Source organism: Onychostoma macrolepis, chromosome 03, assembly GCF_012432095.1.
Source record: "Onychostoma macrolepis isolate SWU-2019 chromosome 03, ASM1243209v1, whole genome shotgun sequence".
Classification (NCBI taxonomy): domain Eukaryota; kingdom Metazoa; phylum Chordata; class Actinopteri; order Cypriniformes; family Cyprinidae; genus Onychostoma; species Onychostoma macrolepis.
In genome coordinates this window covers 596,599-609,940 of record NC_081157.1, presented here as the reverse complement: position 1 = coordinate 609,940, position 13,342 = coordinate 596,599, and the positions used below count along the sequence as shown (strand labels likewise).

General features: G+C 37.4%; 1 protein-coding gene across 1 annotated transcript; it reads left to right on the top strand.

The window, feature by feature from the left end:
* Window positions 1-2,262: 2,262 nt before the first annotated feature.
* Window positions 2,263-7,037, top strand: LOC131538148 (uncharacterized). Its single transcript, XM_058772026.1, has 2 exons — window positions 2,263-5,467; window positions 5,559-7,037. The coding sequence occupies exon 1, from the start codon at window positions 3,946-3,948 to the stop codon at window positions 4,918-4,920; it is 975 nt and encodes a 324-aa protein (XP_058628009.1). The 5' UTR covers window positions 2,263-3,945; the 3' UTR covers window positions 4,921-5,467; window positions 5,559-7,037.
* Window positions 7,038-13,342: the final 6,305 nt, after the last annotated feature.

Sequence of the window (13,342 nt, the reverse complement as noted above, 5' to 3'; positions counted from 1 at the left end):
CCAGTTTACTGACTCGCTCAGTTAACTGTTCTATTAATGTTGCACATGATATTTGAACTTGCTCTTGTGTTTGTGTCTCTTCTTGTTCTCTCTCAGGAGGTGAAGAAGCCCTAATCTGTGGTTCAGATTCAAACTCAGCCGGAAGCCCTTCATTTTCTTCTTCTGAGCCTACATAAAGAGTACTAAATGTATTGATTAATTCTCTAACAGGCTCTCTTCTGCTAAGGAATGCATCAGCAGAAAAATCAAGTTTGGGTTCCTGCTCATCCCCATCATTAGATCGTTGGCTTGCCCTATCTTATCAGTAGGACAAACAATATCTCATACGTAAATGTGTCCCTGTTCGGGCGCCATTATATAATTGTTCAGATTATTATTCAAACCAATGATAGTTACATGTCTGATTTTTTTTTGGGGGGGGGGGGTTCCAAACATTTTCCTACTTAATAAAATAAGGCAGCCACAAAACTCTTTTTCTGAACATGTATTATTTTCAATTGAAATGATAGTAGAGAAGTAATACATATTTTGCACCAAACACAACAATGATAATATCAACCAAACACCCTTTGCTAATCTGAGATCAAAATTTGCCCCATCTCGATCACACTATGAATAAAGTTCTTGTGTGTGAAAGCATTATATGTGCAAAAATCAAAGAGACCAGTCTTATCTGTAATTATGTTAGTTACTGAAGGAGTCCAATGGAGATGATAACTGAAGTCAACGTTGTCCTTGAAGCATGGTTATAATCCGTATTGTAAAGCAGTCCTTAAAAGAAACCCACGGTAGGGCACCAAACAGGCCGACTTTAGTCCTTGCCAATGCCAGCAAATCAAGATCCAAGTTCACTTCACATCGCTGACATATGCTCTAAGCATAATGAAAAAAAACCTTCTACCAACAGAAAATTACCTCAATTATTAACCAATTAACCACAGAAAAAAAAGATACCAAAGAGGTTTGTTTTACAAAATGGCTCATCAAAAATAACTTTCATAAATAAATGGATGTAACAAAAGTAACCATACTCACAGTTGAGAATAAAACAAATGTTTCTCAACAAGGGCCTTCCCCAAACGCTGCTACTCTGCACATTGGCAAACTACCAAATGGTAGCCATACTTTCTTCTTCTATTAAACTACTACATTTATCCATACTCAAAAAAAAGGTTAAGGCTGCCCCCTACAAGTGAAGAATAAAACTGCAGCTGCACTCAACTAGTAACAGGCTGAAGACTGTTACAGGAGTAAAACTATAGGCTTACATAAAAAGGAATATATATATATATATATATATATATATATATATATGCATATGCCTATACACTAAATATATTTCACTTAAATCATTGACAGATTAACAAAACAAAAGGGAAAAAAATGTTGAGTTAGGCCTACGGTTCATTGTGATGCGTTCCAAAGTTCTCGGAAAGGAAAAGATGGCAGAAATTAGTTCTCTTTATTTTGCAAAAGCTTTACAGCTTTATTTGTTTTGCAAAAGCTTGACAGTTTTGAATGATATCTTGCATCTGTATAACCAACCAACGTTCGCGCCGGTGCCTCACACGCACAAAGACACAACATATTTTTTTGCAACATTGCAGCCAGTTCATTATCAAAATAAAATACAGTTAAAGAAACATAAAAAGTTACAGTGCTCCGTTGTCCAATCTGTTGTGTTCAGCATGGCCACCGCCTCACTGCGCTGATATAGACTAGCCGATGTGAAGGATAATGTTTTACGTCGATGAAAGTACAAGACCTATTATAAATAATATTTTAGCATCTAGATACGTCACAAATATGGAAACATTTGGATTCGTGCCGAATGAGAGAGGTATAGGCATCAGTTTCACCTTTAATTTGTTTTTGGATTGACGTTTTTATAGCCTATAGGTTAGGGGTGTTCGATATGATGATTTTTGATCGTGGACGATAAAAATGTCTCCACAATCTGCTTTTGAAGAAATATCATAATATCGTGCTTCAGCGCACATTCTAGCAGCTGCAGTTCTGGTGCCGCCGTCTCTGTGTACTGTACAACACCAGATACATTCACATCAGTGTTAACTCAGCGGTAGAGTTACTCTTAAGGGACACTGCACTTATTCCCAATCACAAATGTACATTATTAGCATCTGCTTTAAAGCCTTACTGGTTAAATATTTTATTCACGCGCTGGTCTGACGTGCGCTTTTTCTGAGCCCGTACACCCGAAGCGTGCGCACTAAAATCCTGTCAAACAGTGCCTGATTATTGAACCAAGTTATCTTTTACACTAATACTGTCAAAACACACAAGGTTTATGTATAGACTCCGTTGGCTATGTCTAAAATGAAAGTAAACAGCTGAGAGAAAACGGATGCGTGCCTCTGTATAGATGCGTGCAGGTCTTAAAGGGACAGTACTAAACATGCTGCCGACTGTCAGCCTTCGGTCATTTCTGACCGGAGAATTTTAGATTTAGAATTTTTAAAAATCGTAGCTTCACCAGAATGGTACGAAACTCGTTGTGAACACACAAAAAAATTGAGAGCATGATTCGAAAAAGTTAAGTGGTCGTAAAAAAAATAAGAGTCACACTCATCCTCTTCGGTCAAAAACGACCGACCATAGGAAATGAATGGGAAAAAATTAAAAAGTACAGAAATTTTTTGTGTGTACAATCTACAAATCCCCAACAATGCAGAAAAACATTGCACAGCAATGAAGGGGTGAAACTCTAAAACATCTAGAGTGCAAAATCAACACATCCACTCATACACACGAGCACACACACACGTACACACACACACCCCCCAATGAACTGGTGTGCCTGTAACACAGCAACTATGTAAAATAAAATCAATAATTCAACTACATTGCAGTTAAAAAGTGAACAACAAGGAATGGGTTATACTCTAAAAAAGTGTTACGTTCCCATTCTATGATTAGTCTAGGGGGTTTAAAGAATACATAACAAAATGAAAGGAAAATCCACATGGAGCCTCTCATCCCAGTCCCAGCCCTAAAGAACACTGCCAACCACTAAAAGATCTACTACAAATTTGATTTATTACATAAAAGAACCACAGAAACAAAGCAAATAGGCTTCAGGAGGGGGCAAGGCCAAAATAACAAACAAAACAGAATCTTACTCAATTTTAAACCTAACTTACCTAACACAGGGAAAAATAAAGTTAACAAAAAGACAATAGCACTTCCTTAACTACCTAACTTACCCAAAAACAGAGGCAAAAAGATTGACAAAAGAAAATGGCACCCACCACCCTACAAATTATAAAATAAACAATTTAACAAGTATTAAATGAAGAACTATCAAAAAGTCAGCATTATTATGAGCTAGATTTAACAATCTAGGCGGGAGCACAGCAACAGTATGCTAACTTAAACTATAGCACAGATTGACTTTAAGTATCAACTAACAAACAACTAGCAACACTTGTCTGGGGCTGCAGAGAAGGTCCATGTGGAGAGAGAGAGAGAGAGAGAGAGAAGCTTTTTCCCAGAAGCTAAAATAACCTTGTCCACGTTACTGCCACTGAGTGATGTGCCTATTCACGTGATCCATGGAAACAATGTAGAACTTTCCAGAACCTGTGCATTCATTCCCAGTGTTCACCTGGCTTACCATAAAGACATTCGGCCCCATCATATGTATGACTACATACACCTCAACAAGAAAGGAGTACAACTTTTCGCAAGAGTGCTGAAAAGCACGGCATTTGGTAAAACAGTAAACAGCAGAAACCTACACAGCAAGAGCAGCTCCCAACCACAAAGAAACGTCCATCCTACTCCAAGAACCAGACAGGACTCGACCCCTGGAGCGCCATCACAGAGCTACGCCGCAGCAGCCCAACAACCACAGAACCCTGCAGCCGCCGAACTCAATCAGATAAGACACCTGCTCAACATCATCTGCTCCAAACTTATCAAGTAATGTACAAGAGTAATACACACACACACTTAATGACTCTGTCAATATCAATGTGGAATATTCAAGGCTTGAATTCAAAGGCCTTTGGACTAAAGAGTTCAAACACAGACTTCCAGAAGAGCATCAAAGAGATGGATATTATAATTCTACAGGAGACATGGAGCAGGGCAGACGCAATCACCCACTGCCCACCCAACTACAGAGAAATCATCCTACCATCACAAAAACTCACCACAGTCCGACAGGGAAGAGACTCAGGAGGACAAATAATCTGGTACAAATCAAAATTCCACAACCACATCAACACAGTAAAGCATGGCAAATACTACGCCTGGCTTAAAATCCACAAGGAACTGCTCCCATCCAGAAAAGATATATTCCTATGTGCCATATACATCCCGCCATCAGAGTCCCCCTACTACAGCGAAGACATGTTCTCCACTTTAGAGGAAGAGACAAACCACTTCCAGGCCCAGGGAAACGTGCTCATCTGCGGGGACCTGAACGCAAGAACAGGACTACAGCCCGACTTCACCGATGCACGAGGGAGCAAATATATCAACAACAAACTGACTGCTATTAATAACACATTCTCCCATATCCACAGAAATAACCATGATAATATAGTAAATAAGAATGGAAAAGTCCTCCTGCAGCTCTGTCGAAGCCTGGGTCTGAATATCATCAATGGTAGGTTACGAGGAGACACTTTAGGGAGATTCACATTTTGCTCACCTCTTGGGAATAGCACAGTTGATTATATGATAACAGACATAGATCCTTTAGACATAGACAATGTGCCACTTTTGTTTTGTACTTCTGTTTATCCTTGTTTTTGGTTCGTGAGGGAATTGAGGAATGCTTTGGTTGTTTATTTCTCTTCTTTTACCTGGTTAGGTTATTTAGTTATTAAAATTTTGTTCATTAGCACTATAATGTACATTTTGTTGAACATATATTGCATAGAGTATACATAAAATTAATTAATTATAAGGTTTTTGAAGTATGTTGTCCCCTTCAATATTTTCAGTAATGTAATTTTTTTTTTTTTTTTTTGTAAGTGGAATTAAACCTGGTATTGCCCAAAGCAAACACAGAGACACTAAATAAAATTAATTTCAAGAATATTTGCTTGATTTATGTTGTCATTGCATTTGCTGTGGCACATAATATTAAGTTTAAAATTATATCGATAGTAAAAATTTTATTACATTTTATAGTATGAAATTATGCCCCACCACTTTTGGAGTAGTTGTTACGAACGGAACTCCGGCGTTACCTTCTTCTCGCCACCAGAAGGAACTGTCGCCTGAATTTTGATCACACTTTGCCCAGACTTGTTTGTGTGTGGGTTTTTTTGTTTTTGTTTTTGTGCGCAATGTAATGTGCTATTGTGATGAGTTTATGATCTTTTTCATTTACTGCTTTGTTGGTCTGGTGCCATTCAAGGCACTGCTATCTGCTTCTGCTGCATCTTGTGCCATTTAGGAGACCTGAGTACTGGAGTCACTACATCCAGTTTCTGTAAACTTAAGTCTGATTGTTTTTCATTCTTTACTATTTATTGTAACTTTCTTTTGTAATTTTTGGTTAATGTGTTTATTTCTTTCTCCAGGAGCCAGTGAGGACTCGGTGTGGAGCAGGGGAGGCTAGCCGCTTTCCGTCAGTCAGTCATATTTATTTATAAAGCACATTTAAAAACAACAGCTGTTGGCCAAAGTGCTGTACAAAATTAAAACATACCAAAATACAAATGTAATCACCGCAACCGATAGTACACTACAGTTATGCCACTGTGCTTACTTGTGACCATATGCAACAGTAAATAAGTACGTTTTAAGAAGAGACTTAAAATCAGCGTATGTTGGAGCAGATCTTGTATAAGATGGCAAATTGTTCCAAAGCTGTGGAGCAGCCACTGAAAAGGCACGATCACCTTTCAAGTTCAGGCGTGTCCTTGGAACAGTCAACTGAAGTGAAACAGGAGATCGGAGATATATGACTGAGCCAGTCCATGCAAACCCTTATATACAAACAGCAATGTTTTTGGATACGATATTTAACTGGGAGCCAGTGAAGAGAGATCAGCACTGGTGAAATGTTCCCTCTTCCTTGTTCCGGTTAACAATCTAGCGGCAGCATTTTGAACAAGTTGAAGACGTGACAGTAGGGACTGTGAAACACCCAAGTACAATACATTAGAATAATCTAATCTGGATGAGATAAAAGCATGTATTACAGACTCCATGTCTCTTAATGTTAAGAATGACTTCATCTTTGCGATTTATTCTTTAACTGATAAAAACAACTTCTAACCACAGCACTTCGGTGGTGTGTGCTTCAGTGTGGGTGTGAGGTGTTTGATGTGGTGTGAATTTAGGTGGGCTCAGACGACCTGCCCTGTTCCCGCTAAGCCTGGCCCTGGAGAATTATTTTAATAATCTGGTGGTGTGTTTCCTGGGAGAGAGAACTTTATTGATGCTCTTATAATAAAGTGTATTTTTGTATTGATACTCGCGTCTCACTACATCTTATTCCTTTGCCCTCAATTGGTAAAACTTATGCCGAGTTCACACTGCATGATTTTCAAACTCGTCGGATCGCTGTTGTTTTCACACTGCGTGACTATCTGGGGTAGCATTCAGTCGCTGCTGTGTTCACATTGCACGATGGATCGCCGACAACTCTGTCTGATCCCCAAACTACGTTTCACACAAAAACACGTGCAAGAAGTGATAAGGAAATAACGCGAGAACCTGCGTGCATCAGCCTGTTGTTCTCGAGTGACTGAATTATTTAATAAAATATAGCCTGCAAATTGTCTGTGCGCTGATTTCCAGCTTCAAGGAGAAAAAGAAAAACAGATTATGCAGGAGGGAGATGCAGGGAACAGGGATTGTGTTCTGCAAAGAGGTGGAGGTAAATAATAATTTAGCAGTAACTGTTATGCTGATGTTGCGGCTGGTCAAGCAAATGTTTGTGCTTGTTTCTGTATGATATAATTGTACATATGTATTAAAATACTGACATTCTGGTCTATAACTCCTCCCCGAACTTCCCTCTGCCCTGTATCTTTGTCTCTCATTGGCTGAAGGTCATCGCAATGTAGTTTTCAGTCAGAAATCATTGCACACAGCGTGACTGTGAATCGCCAACAGCTCCAGATATTTAGCATGCCAAATATTTCACGGGCGTCAGCGATTCACGAATAAGAGAAGAATGAAATTGATAAGAGAGATGATTAAATTATGCGATTTCTCAGCTGAATTACAAAAGTTAACAAATGATTTAGAGACAGTGAAACTCCAGACTATGTAAAAATGAGTGTTGAAACATGTGTAAAAGTATATCCTGTGTTGAAATTGCAGATGGTGATAACTTTGTAGGTCTAACTGCTATATAGTGGCTTTGCTTATTTTTGTAACATAACGGTTAAAAGCAAGAGGATGCATTTTGCGTTTCGGTGCAAGATGGAATTTCTAGCTAACCGTGGCATAAGATGCTCTCAACACCTGCTAGAGGTGTTATATTGTGGTTTAGACATATAGGCTTATGTTTTAAAAAGGTGTCACAATTTTTGTTTGTGTCTATAGTTTAAAATAGAACCAGACACGTTCGCCATCTAGAGATGTTGTAATATTTCCTTCTGTACTTTTGACATTACTTTGTACAGACTCTGACATAAAGGTCATGCTTCTTGCTTGAGAGGGAGGAGGCAGTCACAAGCACTGGCAGAGAGAGAATAGTTATGGGAGGTTTTAATGAGATTAATGCAAATGATATGCAAGAACTATATAAATGCTTGTTAGACTATTTGTCAGGGCCGACTTTTCGTGGTGAAGACTGCTCGCTGTTATTTTTTGTTATTTGCTTATGAGTTATTTGTTTTTTAATAAAACGAAACCAATGTTTTGGTGATTCGTTAACTTTCTTAAACAAGTCTCTGAGTGATTAATTAACAATAATAACTTGTTATCTGAACCTGAATACAACCTCATCGAGCTCCAAGAGGTACGGACTTGACTGAGCCAGGACGGTCACCGGCTGAAAAGCATCCAGAATCATTGACGGCATCCATCCAGATAAGAGGTAATTATGCATTCGCTATTTACAAGGTACTTATGGATGATGAAGATGTCAATTATGAATTTTTGGAGCTTTTAACCGGTATAGAAGCACAGCAAAACCTATGTGAGTGCCACAATAGGTAGAATGCAAAATGTTTCAATAGAAGCATTTCAAAAATATTTAAATACACCGCATACTGAGTGATGTGCCAAAATTATATACAATATTAGAATGTTTAAAGGAGTGGACCCGAAAATCGTGGGAGCGAAACACATGTTGTGGGAGCAGGCGGCAATGGTCAGAAATTCAGCGGTAGCGGGATTAAGAAAACAGCCGAATCCCGGACATTTTGGGGCGAATTAAGAAATTCCGGCTGGATGTGTCCGGGGAAAAGAGTTAATTAAAGTTTGGTAAAGTTGGTTTTATATTGGCACATTCGGACTTCTGCATTCAGTTACTTTGTTAACCGTACTACATTGCACATTCAGCATTTTGATCGATTGTGAAAAATGTAGTAGGTTGACGATGTCGCTGATTAGAATTTGCAAAAAATAACTTTATTGCACATATAATTAGCAAGTTATTGAACGCGTGAATGTGTGAATAAAAAAATCTTTACCCAAGTGGAAAAGAGGACGTATAGTTACCCTATTTAATTTATTTCTCCAAAATAAAACACTTTTCATAGATTAAAAAAAAAAGAACAAAAACGCGAATAAAAGAACCTATGAGCATGGGTTATCTCTAGCCGTTGAGTGTACATCGGTTGTACACTCGTTTTTGCGGTGCATTGTGGGATTGAATGAGTGCACTCGAGAACATCCACTATGGTTTCGAACACCACTTAAAATGGCTGTCCCCTCAAATAGTGCACTATTTGAGGGTATAGGGGGCGATTTCGGATACAGCCTTGAAGTCAGGTCAACTTTATGGTAATGAGCTATGAGAGGATTCCAGAGAACGCAGTCCTGTAAACTATAGCCGCTTTTCCACTATCGGGCCGAACGGTTCCGTTATCAGCCCCACAGTGGTAAACGAAACCGTATTCGTGCTGACTGGCCCGGATCGGCACGGAACAGTTAAGCAAAGAGAACCGTTCGGCCCGATAGTGGAAAAGCGGCTTTTGGTTCCCAAGCATTTTCACACTAGAACGCTTGTTTTTCAGCGGGAATGCAATTTATTTGCTCAAAACAACACCGATTTGACCAACTGTATTTAGGCTGCACTTCAACCAGGACAGTTTGGAATGTAGGGTGCGCACAAATTATGTTAATGTTAATGAAAGACCTAGGCTAGTAAACTTCTCCCATAAACTGCATGTTGAAATTAGACTAGCACTTAACCATGAACACAAAAAAAACACACCACACAAATGGCATTTATTGGTTTATTTCGTTAAACATGTAACTATAATTGTTGTAACTATAAAGTTCTTTCCATTGATCAACTTCTTACTTTCACAATTAAAATATTTCATGAGGTTAACTTATACCCTACTTGTGGTCAGTCTGCACAAGATCAACGTCTTTGTTTCCTTTTCGGCTCCTTTAAAAGCGCTCGATCGTCAGAGCATCAACGAATCTTTCTACAGCGTCGTTAGCAGGGCGGCCAGAGCCAATTTTGACGCTCTCGCCGGCGGCGGTGTGAACGCACGGTTATTCACGCTACCTCCATTCAGGTTTAACTTAAATTAAATATGTGATTTTTTTTTTTTTGTTGCACAAAACGCATGTTAATTGAGGAGGAACAGAGCTTTTAACCGGAGCGTTAGCACAGCTCGCCTCTCCTCAGCCGCGCTTCCCGCGAACTGAAGAAGAGAACATGACGCTCTCTTAAAGGGGCCCAGATCTGATAACGTACCCAAACCATGGAAAAATCAGAGATGGCAAAAGTACACACATAGTGTACATATACTCATGTTTAAAAATACATTGGTAAAAGTAGAAGTACTGGCTACACTTCTTTATTCAAGTTAAAGTAAAGAAGTATTGGCTATGACATTTACTCAAGTAAAAAGTACCCATTACTACTACCTGTTTTAGTGTCACTCTGGTAACTGGACCTCACATCATGTTGACATTAATACAAAATAACTTACATTTAATATATTGTTAGCTAATGAATGTATCATGGCTGAACAACCACCATGTAGAACAGAGCAGGACTGGGACACAATTTCAGGCAAGGAAATCTCACACTCATCCAGGCCATCCCATACACCCACAACACATTCTGAAACTACGAATAACACTTTTTTTTTTTTTTTTTTTTTTTTTTAATGGGCATCACATTTAAAAAAAAGTTTAAAACCTCAGGCTGGGGCCATGCAAAATAATTAAAGGTGCTCCATTTAATTGCACCTTCACTTCCACTTTCATTTTCATCTTACTTTGTGTGTGTTTACTTTTTTCCACTAATTTTCTTGTACCTGTCAATTTTCCCATCAGCCATCCGCTGTTATGAACAGAGCTGCTCCACCTTGTTGCAAAACAACCACCTCATTGTATTCTGTTTGCAATAACATAACTTTTTTAGTTCAATTTAAAGTTTCACATTATGACCATGTTGTTGTTCTATCTTATAATGACTTGAATACTATAGATTTAGCGAAACTATACTTTTAAATTGCCTAAATGTCAAAATTAGTACAATAATAATTACATCATGACAATATATTTAAAGAAAAATCCTAATACTGTACATGGTATTGCATTATCATGAGTCATTTTTCTCTTACCAAAGTTAACCATGGTTTATGTAAAAGTAAAGTAACCATATTTTTTTTGTTTGTTTGTTTTTTGACAGATTGATTGCAATCGGTTTTAATTCACAACCATAGTTTTACTACACATTTCATGGTTAGACTATAGTTAGTGTAGCAAAACCATGGTTAATTTGTGGTTACCATGGTTTAACTATAACCATGGTTTTTGGTTTGAATTTTCGTAAGGGTTGTGTTGTTATCTGCCCTAGCTCCCACTCCTCTAAACTTATTATAAAATGATGTTTTATAACATTTGCTAAATTACTACTGTAACTTTACAGTAGATAATAATGATGTCCTTTACCATACAGTATTTTGAGTGATGATAGTAATTTAGTTTAGTTTAGTTTACAGTAGGCTATTATAAATCATCTGGCTGCTACTTCTAAGAGTTGCTAGCAGTTTAATTCTTAACCAGTGTTGGGTAAGTTACTTTCAAAAAGTAATTAATTACAGTTACTAATTACTTCAATATTGTAAATTCCTCATAGTAGGTCTTCTTTCAAAAATGGTGAAAATTAGATGAATCTTTTTTTTTTTTTTTTTTTTTTTTCATATTTGGGGGTTTTTTTGTATCTAGGTGAGGGCGTTTGCACGCAGATGACTGCATATAATGAGCTCAGATACAGGAAAGACTGTACCTCGCTTTAGTTTCATACAGATTACATAATCAGATCATATTCGTTTTTCAATTTTGAATTTGTTCATTTAAAAGTAGAAACCAAGATTTCAGATCAGGGAAAGACTGTACCTCGCTTTCATACGGATTACATAATCAGAAATAGTTTTTGACTTGAATTCGTTCATTTAAAAGTGGACACTTCAAGCTTTTTAGATTCTATTGATTTTAATCTTATGTATCTGAGTATTTAAGGTTTCTCTGTGAATCAGGAAAATCTGAAAGTGAACGAGTCAAGCGCCAAGAGGATTAAAGCTGCTGCATTCAATGCAGCAACGGTAAATTTAGATTTCAAATTCAATATTGATTTTAGAACTCTTGAAATTATTTACTGTATGTAACGCAAGTAATTTATAAGTAACTGTAATTAAATTACCTAAAAATGAAGAGTAATCCCTTACTTTACTTTTTCAGTGGATAAGTAATTTAATTACAGTAACGCGTTACTTAGTACTTAGTAACGCGTTACACCCAACACTGCTTCTGACTTGTGTGCCCTCTAGAAGCTTGCGTTCTGCAAGTGAACATCGCTTTATTGTGCCATCCCAAAGAGGCACAAAATCACTTTCACAGACTTTTAAATTAAATGTTCCCTCCTGGTGGAATGACCTAGGCCGGGTTTCCCGATAACAATTGATCTTAGCGCTTAAGAGCATTTTCTACGAGTCATTTTGCGTTCGTTATTGTTTCACAAGCGTTTCCCAAAAATGCACTTAACACAATCGCACGTAGCCATGCTTTAAGTGCTACTTAGGAGTCGCTATCCATTGGTCAAGTGCTGAAATGTCAATTTATAGAATGGCTTGTATTTGTAGTACACGCTCACTTATTGAAATGTTAACCTAATGCTGCGTTCCAGACAGCTTGGATATAATAATATAAGCAAGTATAATACGTATATAAGAGATACGCATAATATTAATCTACTATATATAATAATATTGTATAATATATTACATATATAGTACATTAATAATATAGTTTTAGATTAATATTATACTACAGGTGCTTCTCAATAAATTAGAATGTTGTGGAAAAAAGTTAACTTATTTCAGTAATTCAACTCAAACTGTGAAACTCGTGTATTAAATAAATTCAATGCACACAGACTGAAGTAGTTTAAGTCTTTGGTTCTTTTAATTGTAATGATTTTGGCTCACATTTAACAAAAACCCACCAATTCACTATCTCAACAAATTAGAATACTTCATAAGACCAATAAAAAAACATTTTTAGTGAATTGTTGGCCTTCTGGAAAGTATGTTCATTTACTGTATATGTACTCAATACTTGGTAGGAGCTCCTTTTGCTTTAATTACTGCCTCAATTCGGCGTGGCATGGAGGTGATCAGTTTGTGGCACTGCTGAGGTGGTATGGAAGCCCAGATTTCTTTGACAGTGGCCTTCAGCTCAACTGCACTTTTTGGTCTCTTGTTTCTCATCTTCCTCTTGACAATACCTCATAGATTCTCTCTGGGGTTCAGGTCTGGTGAGTTTGCTGGCCAGTCAAGCACACCAACACCATGGTCATTTAACCAACTTTTGGTGCTTTTGGCAGTGTGGGCAGGTGAAAATGAAAATGAAATCAGCATCTTTAAAAAGCTGGTCAGCAGAAGGAAGCATGAAGTGCTCCAAAACCTTGTTGCAAAACAATCACCTCATTGTATTCTGTTTGCAATAACATAACTTTTTTTTAATTCAATTTAAAGTATCACATATGTATCCTATTATGACCATGTGTTGTTGTTCTATCTTATAATGACTTAATTACTATAGATTTATCAAAACTATACTTTTAAATTGCCTAAATGTCAAAATTAGTACAATAATATTACATCATGACAATATATTTAAAGAAAAATCCTAATACTGTACATGGTATTGCATT